Below are 24341 nucleotides of genomic sequence, written 5' to 3'. Positions count from 1 at the left end.
TCTTTTTCTCACACTCAATACACTCAAAAAAGTTTGATTTTCCGTGTATAATATTTGTGTGTGAGTGCTCAATCTGAAAACAAATAGACGTCAAATCATGGCGGGAATCGATTTAGTGTACACGATTACATGTGACTAACGAGTAATGGGTTATAATTGGGTAAATTTCAGTAGCAAAAATCGATCATCCCGAAATGAGAGTGAGTGTGAGAAAAAGAAGCGGGCAAATCACAATCTACACATATTGTGCTTCCAGTTGAAAACCGAAGTGAGCTCTCGCGACGATTGAGTTTTTCCTTATTTCCTGATGTCGCAACTGCATCGCGACTAGTGCGCATCTATGCCACCGCCGTGCGCCATGATGCGCACTAGTCGCGAAGTAGTTGCGACAAAAGGAAACGGGAGAAAACTCGATTGTCGCGAGAGCTCACTTCGGTTTTCAACTGGAAGTACAATAACTCTTCAAATTGGTGAAATCGGCAATATGATTTTCATTAAATAACTTTCACCACCTGGGGTTTATTACACAGAAAAAAATTCAATGGTAACGGTTACTATTTTGTAGACTACGCCATGTTTTTAAAACAACCATAAATTTTCAGTTAAATTAACCACGCATTCGGACAAATTCACCGCTGATTCAGTTCATGCACACTGTAAACTCGGCATTACTCATTAATGTGCAAAAAATACACATTTTTTGATGACATATGAAGCTGTCAAAATAATGGGTATTTTGAAATTTTGTATAATGAGTGAATTGTGACCACTTTCATACTCCAAGCATTTACCCATTAATGGGTGAAAAACAAATTGAGCAGTTTGTGATTTCTCCATGTTTATGTTTCGGAAGCGGAGAAAGTGGCGCAGGCGTTATTTCGTCAAGTTCTTGGTTTTACAAAACGTAAGTCAGTTAGTTATATTAATAAGAAAGTTTATAATTAAGTTGTTTTTTCGTTTTTGTAGCGGACGGCCACTTAAGAATCTGGGACGGGGCGCTTGCCTCAAATCAAACCTTAGCTGTTCCTCGTATTTGCAAGATGGAGACTTTGGCTAACGGACACTCAAGGATGTGGCTTTGGGCAGATCACATCAAACCAAACTGCTCCGTGTTCCGCGTAGGTATATGCAGCGAGCAGAAGCCTTGGCGGACGGCTACTTACGGATCTTACTTCAAACCAAACATGAATGACTTCAATCTCTTTTTGTATGTTAAAAAGTGTATTAGAATCCTCAAGATGTGTTCTGTATATTTTAATTATTCTAAATATTTTGAAATAAAAATGTGAACATTCCAGGAAAAATTCCTAAGTATACCTATAGATGTTTTTACTTCATACAAATTCAAAGAAAACAAAAATGTATACATTCCCTCGTCGTGCTAAAATGGGTATTATTTACTCCTTTTTCCGAAAAAGAAATTTCCGATAAGGAGTAAAATTTACCCTTGATTTTGACGTACAGGTCGTTTACCCATTAATGAGTAAACGCTGTTTACTCTTTTAATGAGTTGAACTATTTAACTTCATAATGGGTACTTTTTTACCCATTAAAGAGTACTTTGCCGGCACAGTGCAACAACATTCCACCAGGACCACAGTTGATTTTTACTGCGCGCATGGTAAAATCAAACGGGTTTGTTGTCTGCTGAAAATCGTCGGTGCGTATTCTTAAATTAACCCTCGGAATGGTAGTTTCGACCGCAACATTTTTTTGCGTGTATAAATCGTTTCTAAGTATTGCGCATATGCCCCAAAATTTTATTCCCACCTTTGGGTTTCCACGCCGAGCACTCAGCGCCAGACTCGGCGACAAGGAGATAGTCGTCAAGTTGGTACTCCTGATGTTTTGATAACTGATGTCGATTGGTTGTGTGAGCACCGACAAACCGACGTGCCTTCTCATATACCAATCTTCAAAATTCGTGGCAATTTATTACACTTATTCCATCTGTGCAATGATTTACACAACAGCACTCACATGTGTGTGGGCAAGCTCGAGCATGCTCTCTTTAATGAATTTTATCAGCTATCGAATAATAATCAATATTCGGGTTTACATTCCATTTGAGAATGTTTATCATAAATATCAATATTTTCATGCTAGAATAATTTTTTTAAGCTTAAAACGCTTTTTGTAGCGATGGTATAAGATTTTTACTGTCGATTATAGCATTGTGAAGAGATTTTTAATTAGGGTTTATTTTAATTAACGTCGCTGTGTAGATTACTCAAAGCGTGCATATGATGTTTACACCGAACAGCTGGTCGATTCTCGCGCATTTTCCCTTTTCTTTCTTGACTTCTTTTGTCAAATGATCGCTTATGTCAGCAGTGACAGAACGAGTTACTACACTGCGAGTAAAACGACGTTGATTTTTTTAGCCAATTTCGGAATTAGACAGGCCCGTCGGTTTGTCGGTGGTGTGAGTGCACCGGTGTCAAAAAATAGAGCATCTAGCTGAAAATTTAATTGTCAAATGCACATTTTGACAGTAATATAGATGTATGAGTGAATAAAATGTGTAAATACTCTATCGCTGAAGACAAGTGTCAATGATTTCAGTGACGAAACGAAAAGTTTCAATCCAAAAAGCAATACTGTCAAGGATTTTTTAAGCTTTTTCGACAAAAAAACGGGAACCGTTCAGGCATATTTGTGAAATTTAAAATATTTTTTTACGATTTTGTCACATTCCCTATTTTATCACTCCAAAATTCATCAAGGGGGTGATAAAATCGGGATATTACTGTATAGGATTCCATCCACCTTTTCGCGCACGATGATGGCGACTTCTGTGGGTTTCAAAGTGTATCCGTCCCTGTACTTCTTTGATATCTGGCTTGGGTTTGACAGTTTGATGAACTTCTCCCCTCATCATGGAACACGCGAAAAGCTTCCGAAGTGTTTTTGACGTAGAATTACGCCCTTTGGTTAGATAGGGGGTCATCCAAAGTTTCAAATTTGGGACCGCCACGAAAAGAGGTCAGGAAGTAAGAGCCAACAACTCAGCCGTTTTTTAACGGATTCTGGAGATTGTGGTATCAATCGATCAATAAACTCTCTAAGATTTCGAAGAACTATTATAAATAAATGATTCAACTACAGTCGCGATTCGCTGGTTGGGCCACGACCTCAACCCAACTAATGAATTCGGTTTTTAGTTGGACCAATTAACAGCCATTTGAACACATCCCGACCAACCATTTCTTCAATTTTCTTCAAAATTCTTCATATAGATCTTTAAAGGTTTTCATATCAACCGTCGATAGCGATCGATGCCATTTCATAAAGAATTTTAAATTAGTCAAAAGTCAAAACACGGAAAATTGTTATCGATCGTTTCCAAAATATGGATATCAATTGATACCGCCAAAAAGATATATTTTTTCACACTTCTACTTTATCGACCTGTCAAAATTATCAACAAAAACAAAAAATTGGTTCTTCAGAGGTTCACTTTTACATTTTTTCTATTTATTTGCTTATTCGGGAATCGAACCTGAAGTGATGATGTTATAAATTTGCCCAGAGAACTTAATCACTAGCCCACAATGAAGTGATGACTGTAAGTAGCTAAATTGCATTAACATTGTAAGCCTTAAATTTTCATTCGAATATTCATTTTAATATTCATCTTATTTACTTAAATGCAAACATATAAAAAGTCCTGCGGTTAATTTGTTCGTAAATTGGATCTATATTATGGCTTTTATAATTGAAACCCGAATGTCGTTCCATTCAACATTCATTCAAATCATTTTTCAGAAAATTTCTAAATCTAAATTTCTGGGAAATAAACAAACCTCAAAATGCCCATAGATGTTTTGGTATCCAACGATATGAATCGATGAACTAAAAAGTAATGAAGGTGCAGCGATGATAAACAGTAAAATTCGTTGTCAAAATGTATCATAACGTTGAGATCGTACTTCATCAGAAATCTGATAACATTTCATGAATATTTATATCGTTTTTGCGATTTATTTAGTGGTAAAGATGTAGTGATGCTCATATTCGAAATACTTTGTCAAAGTATATCATTTCGTTGATAACATACTTTACATGAACTGTGATAACGATTCATTAAGATTTGTATCATTCTTGTGAATAATTTAGTGTAAAGAAATACCGATAAAATCATTTAATTTTAGATAAATAACTTTGAAGGAGTTTGACGAATGGTTGGCCGGGATGTATTTCGACATGAATATCACAAATGACTAACACCAATTGCAAGAGAGTTCGTGGGGCAGCACCAGGCGGGATTTATGGGTGAACGCTCTACCACAGACCAGGCCATACGTCAGGTATTGCAGAAATGCCGCGAATACAACGTGCCCACACATCATCTACAGTAGCCGTTCGATAACTGCAAAATGTTTACTTTTCAGTTAACGAATGCCGTTCGATAACTGCAACGCATTCTAGACGTCAAAAGGTTGTCTAGACGTCAGATGCAATAAAAGTGCATCTAAATGTGCAGCGCAATGCAGCTGTCGTTGAGTTTGACATTAGTTTGAAGTTTAGCGGTCCGATAACTGCAAAACTGTTGCAACTATCGAATTGCAGTTAAAAAGCATTGCAGTTAAATGACTTGCAGTTAACGAACGTCTACTGTATTTATCGACTTCAAAGCCGCATATGATACAATCGATCGGGACCAGCTATGGCAGCTAATGCACGAAAACGGATTTCCGGATAAACTGATACGGTTGATCAACACGTCGAAGACGGAGTACATGATAGGAAGAGGCTCAAGAGAGGTCAATGTAAGCCACCCACCACGAGTTTCTATCGGTGGTGACGAAATCGAGGTGGTTGAAGAATTCGTGTACTTGGGCTCACTGGTGACCGCCGATAACGATACCAGCAGAGAAATTCGAAGACGCATAGTGGCTGGAAACCGTACGTACTTTGGACTCCGCAAGACGCTCCGATCGAATATAGTTCGCCGCCGTACCAGACTGACTATCTACAAAACGCTTATTAGACCGGTAGTTCTCTACGGACACGAGACCTGGACGATGCTCGTGGAGGACCAACGCGCACTGGGAGTTCTCGAAAGGAAAGTGTTGCGTACCATTAATGGTGGGGTGCAGATGGCGGACGGTACGTGGAGGAGGCGAATGAACCACGAGTTGCATCAGCTGTTGGGAGAACGTTCACACCACGAAAATCGGAAGACTGCGGTGGGCCGGGCACGTAGCCAGAATGTCGGACAGTAATCCGGTGAAAATGGTTCTCGACAACGATCCGACGGGAACAAGAAGGCGAGGTGCACAGCGGGCAAGGTGGATCGATCAGGTGGAGGACGATTTGTGAACCCTCCGCAGACTGCGTATGGTTGGCGAAGTGCAGCGCCATGGACCGAGCTGAATGGAGAAGACCTTTATGTGCAGCACAGGCCACTTCGGCCTTAGTCTGGTAATAAATAAATCAAATCACAAATGATGTCCAGTGACGCTCAATCCCGTTTTCCGTGTTTACCAGCGGAGGCCCAACTAAAAAGTGACCCAAGTATTGAAATCCCAACCAGCGAACCCCGACTGTATTGAAAGAAATTTGAATTTTAAGGTATTGGGTCCTAAAGTCCTACCGTTTATGGTTTGCAAACGATACCGTATGAGCAACGGGTTGTTAAGAATGTTGATCGTAATAAAACATCAGGATTTTCTTCTTGTTGGAGGAAAGATTTTATCAGTATTATTTATCTATGGTTAATGTTAATGGGTAAAAATATCAACTATGTCCATATTATTGTCGCGCTCTTCTAAAACGCTCAGCTCTTCGCGGTGGTAACGCGCAAGCAAAGATTGCGCAACAGTGCGCCCATAAGCTTTTACACAGGGTGCGTGTCTGTACTGTTTAATTTAGGCCGCCGAATAGGGATGCATAATATATTTGTAACTGATTGAGCGGGAAAAAGTAATTCAATCCGTGTAGGATGTTGATTAATAATATTTCTAAAATCTGGCAACTGCGAAATTGTCTTTCGTTAAGATTAATCTGGCTACGGCAGACATGCTCGATTAAGCTGCGTTCTTGAATTCGTGGCACAAACCATAGTGCCCCTGTTGTAAATTGTTCTATAAATTTGTGTACACCACACCGTTGCAACGATTGGTGACGTCGTGATGAAAAAGATCATAAAAATAATCAAATTCAACGCGAAAACAAAGCATACAATACCATTTTCTAAAACCGGAAGTGTATCTTCTAATGGAACAAAATCTCATTCCTTAACTGATCACTAATGGCATCGAGTTTACTTCTAAATCGCCCTCAGTACGAGCAAACGTGTAAAGACTACCTAAATCTAAAAACTATCGCTGGAAATAGCTGTGCATGTCAACCGGAAATAGTAAAGAAATTCAAAATTGCTCTAATGCAGGAAATAGTTTCCGTTAGAAAGTTAGAAGGCGCTGTGACACTAGAAGATCTGTTTCTCCTGTTGGAAAGGCGGAATTTATTAAGTATGTTAAACGTACAACTGCTGATCAAATTGGACCATTTTATTAGAGATTTGGATTACTCAAAACATCTGGCAAAGTATCGCTCATCGTTGGAGGGCAACTATAACTGGATCAAGCGTTTCTATCTTGAAGGTATAGATAATCTAATTTTATTTAGGAAGTAATTTTACAGCACTGTACAAACATTTTAGATCTCCGCTACCGGGACCGTCGAACACTGCTGGAGAAGGAAATTGAGCAAGCCAAGTTGGGTAACCCAATTGTAGAAAATACTACCCTAGAGCCACCAACGGCTAATCCCGATCCAAAATCAGTCCAGCCTCCCATTGATAACATCGAACCAGTATCAGGAAATAGGTTCAATCAGAATCGACACACAATCTTCACACTATTGAGCAAAGAAATTGGCCGTAACTGGAACACTTTCGGGAGGCTTTTGCAGTTAAGTGACAGTCGGCTGGAGGAAATTGAATTCCGCCATCCCAGAAACGTCAAGGCAATTGTCGGTGAAATCTTGGAAACGGCCGAGAAGGAGCAAAGGGAAGATGGTCAGGACATGTTCTTCCGCGTATTACTGCAGGCACTAGTGGACTTTAGGCGTAAAGATCTGAAAAATAAAATCGAAAAGTTGTTAAGATGACTCAATTGTATGAATCGTTGTTGAGTTGACGTTGAAACAAACTAAACCACTCCAATTACACCACTTTTGCCTTGTCTGTAATTGCATGTTTGTCACATATGAATAAGAAACCAAGCAAAGATGGGACAAATATGCGATTACAGGCATTATTTACATACCTTCGCATAGCGAGCAGTACAACTTATTTTTGGCTTTCTCAAAAGGTTATCATTTCACCCCGAAAACAAACTTTTTATTGGAGGCTCGGATACCCATACTCATACATCTCTATTTTTGTTAATGTAAGGGAAAAGCAGGTAATATGAACAAGTTGGCTATATTTAGATTAAAACACTATTTAGGCAGATGTCAACCCTGCACCATGAGTTAACCCTTTATAAGGCAGACGAATCTAAACAATAAATTAACAAAAACAACAATAGGACACAATGTTGACATGGTATTAAACTTAAATGTATGTTCGGAAATATTGAAAAATTGGTGATAATATAGGGGGAAAGACGGCTTTAGCAGGTTTTGTTCTATTATTGGCAGGGGGGTTTTTGTCGACCAAATTTTATGAAATTTGGCCACAATGTTCTTTGATATGCAAATAATGTTTAGGCCAAATTTGAGCATAGTCAGACATAAAAAAAACCCCTGCCAATAATAGAACAAAACCTGCCAAAGCCGTCATTCCCCCTAGTTGCCAGTGCCCGGCAAGCGGGAAAACAGGCAATAACAAAAAAAAAATTAAATTAGGTTTTACGTAAAATCAGTCCAATCCTAGCCGGAAAACGCATTTTGGCGCCTCTGTTCCCAAGGGGGGACCAATGGGAAATAATAAGTAGAGCTCTTGTTAATAAACAGAAAAACATATAATTTGTTGGTGGCAATATAGTTCCCACTGCCTTATAAAGGGTTAAGCCAAGTCACCATTTTTGCATTCGTGTATCATGAGGCTAACCCATGATACTTTTATGCCCAGGGAAGTGGAAAAAAAATTCTTCTCAAAAATTTCCTAGACCGGTCCGGGAAGCGAACCCAACCACCCTCAGCATGGTCTTGCTTTGTGGCTGCGTAATCCTTAACCGACTTCCAAAGCCTAATTGATCACCATTCAAATTGGTAACGAGGGTACTCGACTAATAGGCTTTCTTTCAAAATTATAAATGCACTCTGTATTTATATTCTTTTAGAAAATATCAATCATAATAAATGAACCCCATATGGTACAATAAGTAATCTTGTTTATAATAAACATATTTCGTGAACATTTATTAATTTGGTCGATAATTCTGTTATTACGATACAAATCTCAAATAAATGATTCAGCCTGCACGGTCTAGGAGAAATTTGTCTTCTCCAAAAGACGTTAACCCAACTATATACCATTCGACACACCTACTATTAATATTAACCGAAATTGTTGTTTAATTGCTCTGCGTGCCAAATCTATTTATTCATTCAGCAAATTTTGCAGGACTTCAAATTACATAATTCCAAGACCAAGCAAAACTAAAAGTTGTTAATTTTCTCACTATTATTAGTTTCGTTTATTCGCTTCTTTTCGATTTTTACGGTCCTTCTGGTCTAGTGCGGTCGATTTCATGGTAATTACAACGTTCCATAATCTAGGTAGAGGATACTTTTGGAATCGATTATTTATAGGATTCCACTTTTTAACGTTCTTGCATATACATTCTTTATTTAGCATTAATTCATAATATAAATATGTGTGTTTCGGTATTACTCTGCTTTTGTCTAACACGAGAAAGCAGGAAGAGAAGTACGAAAACCGAATAGAGAAGTGAGGCTTGTGTGTAAGGAAGTTGTATGCTTAATTCGTAAATATACGTGTCCACATGTAGTGCTTCCGCAATTGATAGTTGATGATAAATTCTAATCTTCGTTTGAGTCCGCCGTGTTCCGAATGTTCTCTACTAGGATCTACTAGCGAGCGAAAGGCAGGACTGCGCCTCAGATTCACCGCGTAAGACTGCCTGAAGTGATCGCTTGATTAGTAACGAAGCAGTAAACGATGAAAAAAAAACTCAACAAAAGGGTGTGAAGTAGAAGGGAAACAGGGTGTGTTAATCGCTTCGCGCTGCAAAGAAGTGCCTGGCACTAGAAGGAGCCGGCCTACAGGGTATGAACGGCCTTGACGCTGGAACCGGACTTGACCATCGTGTCCTTGTGAAGATGGTATGTGAGCGATGCTTTCAGTCCTAATCGTTCCTTGTAAATGCGACCGATGTTGAGGACGGCGTCACGGTTCTGATAGTTGGCAGTCCAAATGGCTAAAAAAGGAGAAAGAAAAAATAGAGTTTAATTAGTACAGATGAGTCACTACAACATTCTTCACGCTTAAAGTAAATTACGCATTGCATGAATTATTTTCACACATTACGACGATGACACGAGAGAATAGCAATCTGTGTGAAAATTATGTGTAAGACATGCACAATCGCTGTGTAATGTCTTTTATTCGTTTAATATGTGTAAAAAATTTTTGCTTCGAACTGTCAAGTTCATTTTGATCGCCATGATGGCGGTTGCGTCCGGCATGCATCGCAAAGAAAATGACTTTTTCTGTGGATTTTCGTCATGTTTCGATACGATACAACTAAAATGTGCAACTATAAACATCGCACTTTAGTTTGATCATATCGAATCAAATGGGGACTCCTCTGAAATAGTATAAAAATGTTGCGATAATTTTCAATTTACATGAAAAAATATAATTGAGGTTAGGTCCGTTTTCCGACCGCTCTCTCACTGTGTGAAATGAACTCATCGGAAATCGTTAACCGTCAATTACACTAAAATGAGTAACATGGCAGTTACTCATAATATGTGTTGTTCCAGGTTAGGCCCGTCTTGTGTGAACGAAACACAAAATTGTGTGAATGACTTTAAGCGTGCGGGATGCTATATCCCATGATAAATTTCTTTTAGAAAGCTTAAAATGCGAGGAGCACTGGCTCTGAAGATGCATTTTAACTTGTTCTACACAGCTGTGCAGTAACCAACACGAAAGGAGCGAAAACAAAGCGAGAATCACCATTTTTCTGTAGCTACTACACGGGGCTACCTACACGCTAACTTTTACTTACTCAGTGACTGAGTAAAATTGTATTGCCCTCTCTTTTCTTCTCACGGAAATTTTACTCAGTTTCCGCCAAAAGCGGGACTACTCATAGCTATGAGTAATCCTGCTTTTGACGAAAACTGAGTAAAATTTCCGTGGGTAAAAAAGAGAGGGCAATACAATTTTACTCAGTCACTGAGTAAGTGAAAGTTAGAGTGTATCCGATTCTGTTTTTTTCGCACTTGTATAATACAAGGGGCCCTCCTTAGCCGTGCGGTAAGACGCGCGGCTACAAAGCAAGACCATGCTGAGGGTGGCTGGGTTCGATTCCCGGTGCCGGTCTAGGCAATTTTCGGATTGGAAATTGTCTCGACTTCCCTGGGCATAAAAGTATCATCGTGCTAGCCTCATGATATACGAATGCAAAAATGGTAACCTGGCTTAGAAACCTCGCAGTTAACACTAGGATTGATTCGCTAAAAAAACTTACGCGGATACATTCGTGCAGAAAATCGTTGTAACTAAATTTTCAAATGGCTATATCTCAGTGGTTTTTCAACCGATTTTCTCAGTTTTTTCACCAACCTCTTAGCCATCTCTTCTAGTTTCTGGACATTGCAAAATATTGTATCTAGGGGTGTTCAATTTTTCACTAGAGCTGTGGGAGTAAAGCAACGGATTTAGAAAAATGCGATTTTGGAGATATACTTATATTTCATTACCAAAAATGATATCTATTCATATAGTGATGATGGAAATGATAAAATAACAAATAAAAGACATCACCTGGAACATAAGAACACATTTTGAGCATCCCTACTATGCATACGATGATAATTCGGTACCTTTAGGAACCTCTTTATACTAGACGATGTATGAAGCTTCAGAAAATGTTTTCAAGCATGTTGTCTACTGTGAACTTGTTAAAATAAATGTAAACTATATACGAAACATGTGTGATAATAAATTATGATGTTCTAGGATCTCCGAACTGTACTGGAATTTGAATCAAATGGTCTACCGAATCAACCAAGGCTTCCATGATGCCCCCAGCCTCAGTATCAACCCAATTATGTCCTCCGAGTATTTGTCTTTCACTTGCGTCTCAAATCCAAACATATGATATGTTGTAAGATCTCCAAATTGTCCCGAAGTTTGAGTAAAATGGTCTATCGAATCAACCAAGGCATCCATGATGTCCTCAGCCGCGGTGTCAACCCAATTATGTCCTCCGAGTATTTATCTTTCATTTGCGTCTCAAATCCAGGCCTTTGAAATGTTGTAAGATCTCCAAATTGCCCTGGAGTTTGAGTAAAATGGTCTATCGAATCAACCAAGGCATCCATGATGTCCCCAGCCGCGGTATCAACCCAATTATGTTCTCCGAGTATTTATCTTTCACTTGCGTCTCAAATCCAGGCATTTGAGTTGTTGTAAGATCTCCAAATTGTCCTGGAGTTTGAGTAAAATGGTCTATCGAATCAACCAAGGCTTCCATGATGTCCTCAGCCGCGGTGTCAACCCAATTATGTCCTCCGAGTATTTATCTTTCACTTGCGTCTTGAATCCAGGCATTTGAGATGTTGTAAGATCTCCAAATTGCCCTGGAGTTTGAGTAAAATGGTCCATCGAATCAACGAAGGCATCCAAATCTACTTCATTGAGCGCCGTTGCTGATGAAGCAAGTGTGTAGGAGCCGGACAATATTAAATACTCATCCTACTTGGTTGACATTGTGTACAAAAATACATTTGAGAGAGTTAGTTCTGAAAATGTATTGCGAGAGATCGGCTGGTACCTGGTGCTGGGAATTTGGTTTCATCAGTACACGCTAAGCTGCGGTGGACGACGGAGGTCCTTCGTAGCTTAGTAGGGAAAGCTCCTGTCATGCGAACTGGGGTCGTGGGATCAAACCCCACCGAAGGGGCGGTTACCCTCCAATACCTTTTCCGAACTAAATCTATCACATGTTGTACATATGCATAATCAAGTTTCAGACATAGTAATGTTAGCATATGCAAAAGTAATAATTAAAATTTTTGCGTAATATATTTATATGATTTTCGGGGTAATGGCCTTTCTGGGTAGTGGCGTATTCGGGGTAGTGGTCATTCAGGGTAGTGGAATATTCGGGGTAGTGACCTTTCGGGGTACTGGCGTTCGGGGTAGTGACATTCGGGGCAGTGCCATTCGGGTTAGTGTCATAGAACCGTTCGCCGTACGTCAGGTATTGCAGAAATGCCGCGAATACAACGTGCCCACACATCATCTATTTATCGACTTCAAAGCCACATATGATACAATCGATCGGGACCAGCTATGGCAGCTAATGCACGAACACGGATTTCCGAATAAACTGACACGGTTGATAAGAAAATTATTTTGAGCTTTTTAGTGGAATGTCTTCACTTGTCATAAGACGAGTTAATACAATCCCATTGAATTCCACCACTTAATTAAGTGGTGGAATTCAATGGGATTGTATTAACTCGTCTTATGACAAGTGACACGATTGATCAAGGCGACGATGGATCGGGCTACCGGGTGTCTACTCATCTGTAAAAACGAAATTTCCTGATTTTTCCAGGTGTTTTACATTAAATTCAAAAAAGTAAATATAGCGAAAAATATTTTTTAAAGAATTTTTTGGTAGCCTCACATGAACAATGTTGTAAATTACTTAAGAAATTCCTCCAGGAATTTCTTCGCAAGTTCACCCAGAAATTGTTTCAGCCATTCAATCAAAATTCCTTCAGGAATCACATAGGAAATTCTTCCAGGTATTCCTTTGAAAATTTCTCCATTGGTTCCATCGGAAAATTCTCCGGATTTTATTAATTGCTTAAGAACTTCATCCATTTTAATTTGAGAATTTCTTTGCTAAAACTTTAGAAAACATCTCAAGGAATTGTTCCAGAGATTCCCTTAGAGATGTATTTGGCGATTACTTTACGATTTTTTTAAAATTCCCTTCGGTGTTTGTTCAAAAATGTCTTATGAAAATCCCTCGGAAATACCTTTAAAAAATACTTTGCAGATTTCTTCAGATATCCTCTAAATTTTTTTAGGGATTTCTTTGGAAATTTGATTAAGAATTGTTTAGGAAATTTCTTTGAATTTTATTTCCGCTTTTTTCTTCTTTTAAGAAATCCTTCAGAACTTCTTACAAAAACTCCTTCAGGAAATGTGTTGATGCTAAAATATGAGATTACTGGGTCCATGATGTTAGGCATAATACCTTCTTAATGTCGTGGGCTGTTTTCAGGGCATTTTATGCCTAACATCCTTTATGCCTAACGTCCTTATACCTGTTCGCGTGACCAACATTTAGTTTGTTGCAAGCATCTAGTTTGCTTGGACCGAGCAGCTAAGGTACCGGTACTATAAGTGTCAAACGGCCACTAGTGTTCTATTACTGCTATACTGTAAAAACCTTCGGAAAATACTTTGGATATTCTTTTGAAATTCCTTGGGATTTTTGAGGAACTCATTCAGAAAAATCTTGAAGAAAACTTTAGATAACACCTGGAGGAGTTTTTCCGGAAATTTTGCTTTTAAGAATTCTTTGGAAATTCTTCGAGAATACCTTTAGAAACTCCTTTGAAAAATCCATTCGGGATTCTTTCGGCTATTCTTTCAAGAATTCCTTTAGCAAAAACCCTTCACAAATCACTTTACACTTTTTGCCTTTCTCGTACAACAAAGTTGTACCGAAAGGCTATCATTTCACTCCATAATCGAACTTTTTATAGAAGTCTCTGAGACCCATGATGCTATATACCAATCGACTCAGCTCGTCGAACTGAACAAATGTCTGTGTGTGTGCACACGAAAACCGAAAAACATTAGCCACTTTTTCATATAGTAATTCTTAACCAATTTTCTCGCAACAAGTTGCATTCGACAGAAAACCAAAGCCTTGTTGATCACTATTGAATTTTATAACGATCGATTATTGCGTTTAAAAGTTATTAAGAAAATGGAATCGAACTATATAAGCGCCATATAAGGCTGGTGTCTTGGCGAAATACGAGAAAGGCAGTATCACACCTCGGTGAACTAAGTCGTTTTTTTTTAAATCCCTTCAGGTTCCCTTTCGGGAATTTCTTAAAAAAAAACTTCCGGAAAAATCTTCCGGAAATTCGTTTTGAAATTCCTCCGGGAATTCTTTTCGATACTCATCTTGGAAATACCTCCAGAAATAATTGAGAAAATAGCTCATCATTCTTATAGACACTCTTTTAGTGATTTCTTTGAAAAAGTCCTTGGAAAACTGATCCCGAAATTCCTTCAGAAGTTCCTCCAGGAATTGCTTTGAAAAATCCTAACTAATTTAGTATTTTTTAATATATTCATTCATAAAGAATTTCTGAGGGAATACTCAAAAAAATTACAAAGTGATCTCTTATTGATGTCCCGAATAAATTCCTAGATTTCACCAAGAATAGCTCCGGAAATTCTCAAGGAATTCTTTTGAAGATGGCAAAACGTTTTTTTTTGCGGAACAACGATCCATCAACGTTCACTACTTTTTCAATATATTTGATTGGTATATTTATTCAAACATTTTTAATGATTTTTTTCATCTTTTGAAAGAATTTCACTCATGATCACCAGGTATTTAAATTTCCCTGATTATGTCAAAAATTCCCTGATATTTCCTGGTATTTTCCAGGTGGGGAGAAATTCCCTGATAATTCCAGGTTTTCCAGGTTTTTCCAGGTAGTAGACACCCATGTGAGAAGTTCGAGTTTCAGGGGCATTCTCGAGTCCCTTCGAAACCCGCAGAGGGTTACGGCAAGGTGATGGTCTTTCGTGTCTGCTACTCAACATTGCTTTGGAGGGAGTAATACGAAGGGCAGGGATTGACACGAGTGGTACGATTTTCACGAAATCCGTCCAGTTATTTGGTTTCGCCGACGACATTGATATCATGGCACGTAACTAGAGGATGGAGGAAGCCTACATCAGACTGAAAAGCGAAGCTAAACGGATTGGACTAGTCTTCAACACGTCGAAGACGAAGTACATGATTGGAAGAGGCTCAAGAGAGGTCAATGTAAGCCACCCACCACGAGTTTCTATCGGTAGTGACGAAATCGAGGTGGCCGACGAATTCGTGTACTTGGGCTCACAGGTGACCGCCAATAACGATACCAGCAGAGAAATTCGGAGACGCATCATGGCAGGAAATCGTACGTACTTTGGACTCCGCAAAACGCTCCGATCGAATAGAGTTCGCCGCCGTACAAAACTGACTATCTACAAAACGCTTATTAGACCGGTAGTTCTCTACGGACACGAGACCTGGACGATGCTCGTGGAGGACCAACGCGCACTGGAAGTTTTCGAAAGGAAAGTGCTGCGTACCATCTATGGTGGGGTGCAGATGACGGACGGTACGTGGAGGAGGCGAGTTGCATCAGCTGTTGGGAGAACCATCCATCGTTCACACCGCGAAAATCGGAAGGAGTTGGAGTTTATTTATTTCGTCAACCAACGTAGACTAGTACATATACATATACATGTTTGTTTTTGTAATGCTATAGTATAATTAAATAATAGGTTTTTTAGTAAAGTGATGTATAATTTTGATTTTGAATTTATATTGCTGAATTTGTAATGTTTGTTCTTTGGAAATACTGTCTAATGTTATGCCGAGACATTGTTAAGTCAATAGTTTCGCAGTGTTGATTGTAAACGGCCATCATTCGGTTGAGAGGCCCAAATTTGGCGTAATTTGTTCGGCAGTGGTTGGTTAAAAATAATGTTCTATGTCGAAGTAGCCGAGAAGGTATGTAAAAATTAAATTTCGATAAAATTTCAGTTGAATCAACACGTTGAGAAACTATATCGTTAACAAATGAAACCGTTGCACATTCTCGACGCTCTTTCAATGTTTGTATATTTATAAGCATGCAACGTGCTTCATAAGATGGAAGAGGAAATGACGTCCAACCTAATTTACGAAGAGCGTATAATAGAAATTGTTTTTGTACTGACTCTATTCTTTCTTCATGTGTGGTTGTATAAGGCGACCATACAATGCTACAATATTCCAGTATAGATCGTACATATGAAATATATAGTGTTTTGATTGTGTAGGGATCCTGAAAGTTGAAGCAAAAACGCTTGATAAAGCCTAGCATATTATTAGCTTTGTGGATGATTGTGTTATAGTGATCAACAAGAGTTAGTTTCGAATCTAAAATCACTCCTAAATCCCTAACTCTTTTCGTTTCTTTCTACAGTATTGTTCCCTAATACAATTTGTGTATTTGGTGTTATTCTTTTCTGCTGAATGATATTATGTTGCATTTCTTAACATTCAGTTGCAATAGGCTTTTCTGCACCATGTATACAACATGTGTATTTCATTCTGGAATATGATTATGTCGTCTTCATTTTTATTTCCATAAATAGCTTTATGTCATCGGCATAAATTAAAATCTTTATATTTTTGAGAATGAAGGTAATGTCATTTACATATAATATAAATAAAAGAGGGCCAAGATGAGAGCCTTGTGGAACTCCTGAAGTGACTTGAATGGGATTGGATTTCTTTCCGTTAAATTTTATTATTTGTTGCCGGTCTGTGAGATAAGATTCAAGCCATCTAAGGAGTCCTGGCTCAATTCCAATTTTTGCAATTTGAAGAGTAACATTGGAATGTCAATACGATCAAACGCCTTGCTAAAGTCAGTGTATAGAGCTTCCACGTAGTTACCATTATCCATTGCATTAAGAGAATAGTCAATGAATTCTATTAAATTTGTAGCGGTAGAGCGACCTTTGAAAAATCCATGCTGCTTATTCGTAATTCTGTTTTTAAGTTGTGAAAATAATTTTTCATTGATAATGGATTCAAAAAGTTTGGGAATGCAAGAGATAATGGCTATTCCACGGTAATTACGAATGTCAGATTTTTGCCTGATTTGAAGATAGGCACAAGATAGGAGCTTTTCCATACCCTGGGAAAATTTCCGGATTCCAATGACAATCTGAAGAGCCAAAACAAAGGTGCAGTCAGCTCTTTAGCCAGACTCTTCATAAATATCGGTGGAATACCATCAGGACCAGGGCCTTTAGATGCATCTAAGTTTTTTAAAGCGTTTAGAATATCGTTCACCATGATCTGATTAACACCGATATCCCTAGCGAATTCTGGGATAGGCGCAAAAAATCTAGGTCGCGATCTTGTTCCGAAAAGGTGGTGTATATTTCTTGGAAGAAATCTCCAAAAGATTACAGATATCTTCCGAGCAATTACCGACGCGTTCGTCTAAATACATGGTTGACGGAAAATTGTCTGATTTGGCCATAAAGTAATTGAAGAAGTTCCTTGGACATGACTTTATTTCGTTTTCTGTTTTCGTGTTGTCTTCTTCAAATGCTTCATTAATTGCTAATTTTAATTGATCGCAGATGTTCAAATATTTTTCCAAATTTTCATTAGCTTGTAAGTTTTATGTAATTTTTGTTTGCGATTCTTTAAATTTTTTATTTGCTTATTGTACCAAATTGGATATTTTGAATTTCCGCTCCGTCGTTTTCTTCTTTTTGGGACCTCGTCAATAATAATATCAAAAATGATGTTATAGAAGACATCAACGGAAGATTCAATTTCACCTTCATTCTCTAAAATTTGCTTCCAGTTAAATCTACTTAGCTTATGTCTTATGTTGTCATAGTTTGCTTTATTTGCTTTATATTGCTTTATTCTTCAAAGTCACAGTCGCTTGGTTTTTGATATTCATTAACGAACACAGAGTATTCGATTGCCGTGTAGAATGTTTCGTTTTTCCATAAGGGATTCAATGATTCAGTCACACAGAAATCTTCTTGAATATTGGTTAGTAGGAGATCAAGGTAACAGTTCTGTTGATTTTTAATGTGATTGATTTGGTTAAGTCCTAGGCTAGCAGTTCTGTCAAATATAAACATAAGTGTTTCATTTTCCCCAGCGACTGGAAGTAGAATTTGTTCGTTCTCTGAATCCGGAATAAAGTCTCCGTAAATATGTACTTTGACTTCAGGTGGAAGTCCCGATAAAATTTCTTCTGCAGTTTTTAAAAAGCTTTCATAAGATGTTGTTTGCGCATGTTCCGGTGGAAAATACACAGAGGAGAAAACATGGGTTTCTCCTGCAATGTTAGATTTCACCCAAACATGCTCAAAGTTCTTATATTTTTTGGTAGTTATTATTTCTGAATCAAAATTGCTAGAGATTGCGATTAGAACTCCAACGCCAGACTTTTTTAGATTCTAAGAGATCGCGATCGTCCCTGAATACGTTAAAGCTGCTTCCAAAAAGTTCTTCACTATTCACGCTTTCATCCCAGCTGGTTTCAGTTGCCAAAATAACCGAGAAGGACGAGCTTAAGATGTTAATATGAATTTCCTTCATTTTAGCTGGGCTTTTCATGCGATTTAAATTTTGACAGTAAATCAAAACTTCAATGGCATTCTGTTTTGATGAAGAACTTGTTGGAAGCACGTTGGTTGTTAAAATATTTACCCCGTTGGTCGATAAGATAGTGCTATTTTCTTCAGCCGAAGAAGGCGTCCTTACTTGCGAAAATTTCCGGGGGAAGGAGAGTGGTACCTCGTTGTGCTCTCCCGTAGTTGCTGCAGGCGATGTGTCCGCTCGCTGGACAGGTATTGTCGGTATGACTGTAGATCAGCTGCAGCTTCTGCTGGCCCAATTCCGTATTCCTGATGTACTTGGATGAATATTTGATGTAGTTGTTCTGGTGCAGTCGGCAGTCCTTCAGATGCAAGGAGCATCCTGATGCTCGTTGGAGTCATTCCCTCGACGCATACATTAGCAGACTGGTCCTTCATGTATGCCAAAATAACCGGACAACCTTCATAATCCTCGGGTCACGTAGTCTGGCTTTAAGGAAACGGCCGTCTCCTTCGGTGGATTGCTGAGTCAGACGGACGATGGGTGGTCTCATCGGATCTAACTCAAATTGGCTGTCAGGATTCGTCAGAATTCGTTGTGTTTCCTGTTGTTGTTGTTGTTGCTGATATATTTGGTGTTGTTGATGATTTTGTTCTTGTTGTTGTCGTAGATGCTGTTGTTGTTGTTGCTGGTGCTGTTGCTGAAGGCTTTGCAGATTTCCGATATTTGGTTCACTCTGTTGGTTGAGGATTGGTGGAGGTGTGGGTTTTGTTTTTTGGCCGGGTTTATCGTTTCACCTTTTTGAAATTGATGAACGATTTTGCAGCAGGAGCAGAGAGAGCTGTAATTGGGTGGTCTGTAGATGCTGGGGTCCGGAAAATTGATGCTTTGCCATTACGAGCAGCTGTTTGTCTGTAGATTTGTTGTTATTGTTGTTGTTTTTGCTGGTGTAGGAAGTTGTAACGTTGTTTTTGCTTCTTATTGGTGGAGCTTTTTGTTTATGATGTCTTTTACTGTTAGTCGCCTTTTCATTCAGTGGATTATTGGTGAGGGTGTTTCTGGAGATTTCATGCTGCCGGTATTCTTCCAGTTTTTTCCAGTCTGGGCTCCAGCTGCATTTTTTTCCTGGCAGAAAGCATTTCCAACCAGCTTTATTAAGGTGTCTAACACGCGTCGCTCAGCGAAAAGCTCTGCAATGGCATCACGCGAAATTTTCTGCCGGGCAGGAGATGGGTTTGGTTGGTGCTGTTTTACTTTGATGTTGAGTGGAGATTGTGGATTGTGAGCCCCAGCAACTAAATTATTTTCAGTGGAGTTTTTGTCTTGGGATTCCTCTGCTAGTTCATCCGCCAAAGTCTTGTTTGCGAGCGTTGAGATTTTGTCAGTACTGCAGTCAATATTGGAAATAGCAGCAGAAACTGACCTGCCCTCCTCTAAAAGTTGCTCACTCAAAGAAATTAAGTGAGGGAAGTCTCCAGTTGTGCTTCGTTTTGCTACTGCTGATGTAATTTCAGTTATTGCCGCAGTCACAGCTGACTTGGTTAAAGTTACCAAGTCGCTCTTGACTGCATTCATGAGGTCCGGCAGCAAGTCTGTTGAGTGTTCTGCTTCCGTTGTTGTTGTTGTTGCTGTTGTTGTTGCAGCTGCTGCCGAATTGGCGGTCTTTTCCACAGTCGTACAGGTGAATGCTGAAGGTGTGTCAAGTAGGGCTGCAGTAGCACTATTTTTGCTGCTGTTGGCGACGTTAGAAATGTTTTGCTTAATAGTACCAAACATTTTTTCTACGCGTTCAAGCGTTTCGTCATGAGTAGCAGCTAAGCTTTCGTAGTTAGAAAGCAGTTTATGGTTTGCAGACAAAGTGCGCTCAATGTCTTCTTTGATATTAAAGAAGGATTCTGCTAAATGTTGCAGGTTTTGTTCAAAGGTGAACTTTTCCTGACAGTCTTGACATAGTGGGAGCATGAAAGTCCGCAATACTTCCTCGTGATTGCGCTGTACTCCTACGCATGCTGCGTGAAATGTACGTCTGCAACTGCCGTGACATCGCCAAAGAAAACGATTATCGTTTTGTGCACAGTTCACCATTCCACACTTCATTGTCACACGCGGGTACTTACTTACGAGAGAAAAAAAAAACGAACGCGGAGGTCGCGCGCGGTCAGTTAATAATATTTATAAAAAAAGTCAAAATAATAAAATTATATACACGAGCGCTAAAAAAGCGCGTCTGAACTCAAAGGTGGTTCAGAATGCAGTAGGCTGCGGTGGGCCGGACACGTATCCAGAATTTCGGACAGTAATCCGGTAATGGTTCTCGACAACGATCCGACGGGAACAAGAAGGCGAGGTGCACAGCGGGCAAGGTGGATCGATCAGGTGGAGGACGATTTGCGGATCCCCCGCAGACTGCGTGGTTGGCGAAGTGCAGCCATGGACCGAGCTGAATGGAGAAGACTTTTATATATTGCACAGGCCTCCGGCCTTAGTCTGGTAGTAAATAAAATAAATACATAATGTTATCACAGATAAATGTTAGGTCGTTCTTCTTCTTCTTCTTATTGGCATTACATCCCCACACTGGGAATGTAACCAGCACTTCCACAGTTATTAACCGCGAGGTTTCTAAGCCAAGTTACCATTTTTGCATTCGTATATCATGAGGCTAACACGATGATACTTTTATGCCCAGGGAAGTCGAGACAATTTCCAAACCGAAAATTTCCTAGACCGGCACCGGGAATCGAACTCAGCCACCTTCAGCATGGTCTTGCTTTGTAGTCGCGTCTTACCGAACGGCTAAGGTGGGCCCACATGTTAGGTCGTTACAAATATTTAATTAAAATTATGTCCTACTGGACTCCGAAAGGGGGGGGGGGGATAATAAAAAATAAATATTAAAATGGAAAAAAATCATTAAAACTCCTCGGATTTGTTAAAGAATGTTTTGAAAATCCTCAAAATCATCCAAAATTTTTGTTGTGGCCCCCTCAAAATATAATTTTTGGGCAAAAAACCGAAGGGGGGAGACATTTTTTTTGTATCGGCCTTATTGAGTTTAAGAAACTTTTCTCTGCGTTAGGTATAGTAAAATTCAAGTTACAACTGGGCTCTGGTCAAATTTTCAGGAAAATCGGTTCACGGGCAAACGAGATCTAGAGCTCCAAAGTTGACCATTTTGTATGTAAAACGGCAAATTGGCACTTTATTATGTCTACCAGTGTAGTTTGATAAGCAAAAAGTAAAACTTATTCAAAGTAAACTAAAGTGGAGAAATAGATAAGATCACGTTCGTCAATTGTTGTTATATCCAAAATGGAATATTTCATCCTATGTACCTAATTCTACTTTCTACTACTAAACTTACCAATTTTGTCTCCTTTAGGGCGAACGTTCACCACAGCTCCGCAAATTTCGTCTGAACTTTCGAATGCCTCTCCAATAAGACACAAAATCTGCAATCAAGAAAATTAACATTCGTTAGCGATACAAAGTTGAAAAAAAAAACTCGCAGTCCTCTTACCGTATCCAGCCAGTACTTGTCCAAATCCTGGCGCTGCCCTCGCGGCACATTGACCATCCATCGGCCTCCACGTTTATTACCTTCATCTTCCCACATGGGGCGGATGCCCGTTTTGAAGAGGGAATAATCGCTACCGACTTTGATATCGGCCGGGCTCTTGATGTGGTTGTATAGGCTCCAGAAGTCCTCTACGGTGGAAAAGCTGGTCACCTCGTTCAGGGTGTCCTCCCATGATTTGGACCGGTCCGGTTCCTGATACCACAGGGTCCACGTAAACTGCAGCGGGTGCTTGATCAATGATTCTGGATCGACGACGACTCCCTGTTCGGCGTGGTTCTGCTCGGCATTCTCTGCTTGCTGAAATGGGGGAGTATTTGCGGTTAAAATCGGCCAATTTCACTGCGAATATACGACTAACGAAATAATTATAATCGTATTTGTAAGGATCTGCGTATTCTGATTGGAAATCTTCGTAAGGCGGACGAACAGCGGCATAGTCTTGAAAGCTGGGATGAAGTTTTCTCATGAAACGATTTCTACCGTTTAATATCATGTTACTTCCAATCACTGATAGGTAATTATGAACTTTGGTGTAAACACAGAAATGGAGAGAAAAATATCTTTCTCCGCTCAAATTGAAAGTTCAGGCTTGTATTTGAGTAACAGAAAATGACAAGATTTGACCAAGCTACTGCGATTAAAAAATTCAAATTCCTAAACCATGTAGAGCTTTAGATGCTTTAGATATAGAGCCATGGATTTTCAATCTGTGGTTAAACATTATACAAAGGAATGTAGGAATTATACAAAACTATGTATGTAAAATTCCTCGACCTGAAAAAAATGTAACCCACAGGTTAACGTTACTGTAGAGATTAACAATAATGTGAAAGCTAACAAATATTTAAACAAATTACAATAAATTTCTCTTGTGTTCATTAAATTTCTACACCTGATTTCGGCATCAACATTTCAAAAGGGCGTAACTGCTTTTGTAAACAAAAGCTTCTCACGTCGCTGGTGGGTTAATTTGAGCCCACCCACGCAATCCAATACCACTGATGGAAGCATCGAATCCTCTTCTTTCATTTAATGGTGCTGGATTGCGTGAGTGATCACAAATAAGCCCACCAGAGACGTTAGAAGCTCTTGTTTACAAAAGCAGTTTCGCCCTTTTGAAATGTTGATGCCGATTTAAAATACTTATAAAGACTTATATTATTAATAATAATATAATTAATATTAATTTTATTTACAATGTGAAAACTCCAATATTGTTAATATAATTTTAAAAAATCAACTGGCATCCCTGCGCGAGCCATTAGCGAATGCAACACGCACGCAATGAACGACAGTGCGATCACGGATGATGATGCATGGCACCGGGACGAGACACCAACCATTGGAAGGAAAGCGGGGCGGAGGACAATTTAGCGCCCCTCTTTTGGGACGAACGATCCAATATGGTTGTGCAGCAGTGCGACGAGGAGCATTATGCAAAGAGCAGAAAGTTCCCCTCCCATGCAATCACTTTCATCCACTACATTTTCAAGATTCCGAAAGCCGTCGACCGACCGTCCATTCTTCTCGCTCTGCAGCAAGTTTTTTTTTTTTTTTTTTTTTAAACTTTTTTAATGTGTTTTTCTGCAGCAAGTGGAAAAGGAACATTACCTCAACTTCTTCGTTCGATTTGCCAGCCATTGTGTTGATCGTGGTTTGCCGTGACTCGTTCTTTTCCCGGATGTTTCAAGCTTCAGGACAAGTCTTGCAGGATAGATAAATCACCTTCTCACGCACCCGTACACGGCAGCACTTATATTTCACGAACCGGATAATCACTTCGATTAAAATACTTCAAAAAGAAAAATTAGATTTGTCACACGCAGGGCGCCGTCACTCGAAGAGCCCACGACCGCCGCCACACACGAATGAAAGAGGGAAACTTCTCGCGACTGACACGCGATAACCGTGCCGAATCCCGATGATGTGTGTGAAAGTGGGAAACAAAACGTGCGGATGAAAGAGCGGGGAATGGAAAAAAGCGATGACATTTACGGATCGGTTTGACAGCAAAAGTTACGTGGCTGCGTGCCTTTCGAGGGGCCGGGTTTCATTTTCTTTGCTGACACGGAGAAAATAAACAGCATAACAAATACAGTATTCGCCTGCTAATCTGCTTTTGTAAACAAGAGTTTCTCACGCCTCTGGTGGGCTAATTTGTGCTCACC

The 24341-nt window shown here is 39.4% G+C and overlaps 2 protein-coding genes across 2 annotated transcripts; one reads left to right on the top strand and one right to left on the bottom strand.

Annotated features, from left to right (window-relative positions):
• The first annotated feature begins 6104 nt into the window (after nt 1–6104).
• On the top strand, nt 6105–7126 carry LOC134215673 (fas-associated death domain protein-like). The gene is made up of 2 exons (XM_062694808.1): nt 6105–6608; nt 6668–7126. Exons 1-2 carry the CDS (start codon nt 6257–6259, stop codon nt 7114–7116), a joined length of 801 nt encoding a protein of 266 aa, XP_062550792.1. The 5' UTR covers nt 6105–6256; the 3' UTR covers nt 7117–7126.
• A 1216-nt stretch (nt 7127–8342) lies between these two features.
• Nucleotides 8343–24104, bottom strand: LOC134211432 (eukaryotic translation initiation factor 4E1-like). Its single transcript, XM_062688284.1, has 4 exons — nt 23785–24104; nt 22114–22470; nt 21958–22045; nt 8343–9395 (listed from the first exon to the last, which is right to left on the bottom strand). Exons 1-4 carry the CDS (start codon nt 23812–23814, stop codon nt 9238–9240), a joined length of 633 nt encoding a protein of 210 aa, XP_062544268.1. The 5' UTR covers nt 23815–24104; the 3' UTR covers nt 8343–9237.
• Nucleotides 24105–24341: the final 237 nt, after the last annotated feature.

The sequence above is a fragment of the Armigeres subalbatus genome, chromosome 2 (genome assembly GCF_024139115.2).
Source record: "Armigeres subalbatus isolate Guangzhou_Male chromosome 2, GZ_Asu_2, whole genome shotgun sequence".
NCBI lineage: Eukaryota > Metazoa > Arthropoda > Insecta > Diptera > Culicidae > Armigeres > Armigeres subalbatus.
Note: the sequence above shows the minus strand (reverse complement) of the source record. Positions and strands in the feature narration are given on the sequence as shown.

Coding starts and splice junctions, on each gene's coding strand:
- LOC134211432 (XM_062688284.1), bottom strand. CDS start 23,814: ATGGCTGGCAAATCGAACGAAGAAGTTGAG. Junction 22,471..23,784: donor AATCGAACGAAGAAGTTGAG/GTAATGTTCCTT, acceptor CCCCCATTTCAG/CAAGCAGAGAATGCCGAGCA. Junction 9,396..21,957: donor CCCTAAAGGAGACAAAATTG/GTAAGTTTAGTA, acceptor CTCCTTTTTTAG/CCATTTGGACTGCCAACTAT.
- LOC134215673 (XM_062694808.1), top strand. CDS start 6,257: ATGGCATCGAGTTTACTTCTAAATCGCCCTCAGTACGAGCAAACGTGT. Junction 6,609..6,667: donor CAAGCGTTTCTATCTTGAAG/GTATAGATAATC, acceptor CAAACATTTTAG/ATCTCCGCTACCGGGACCGT.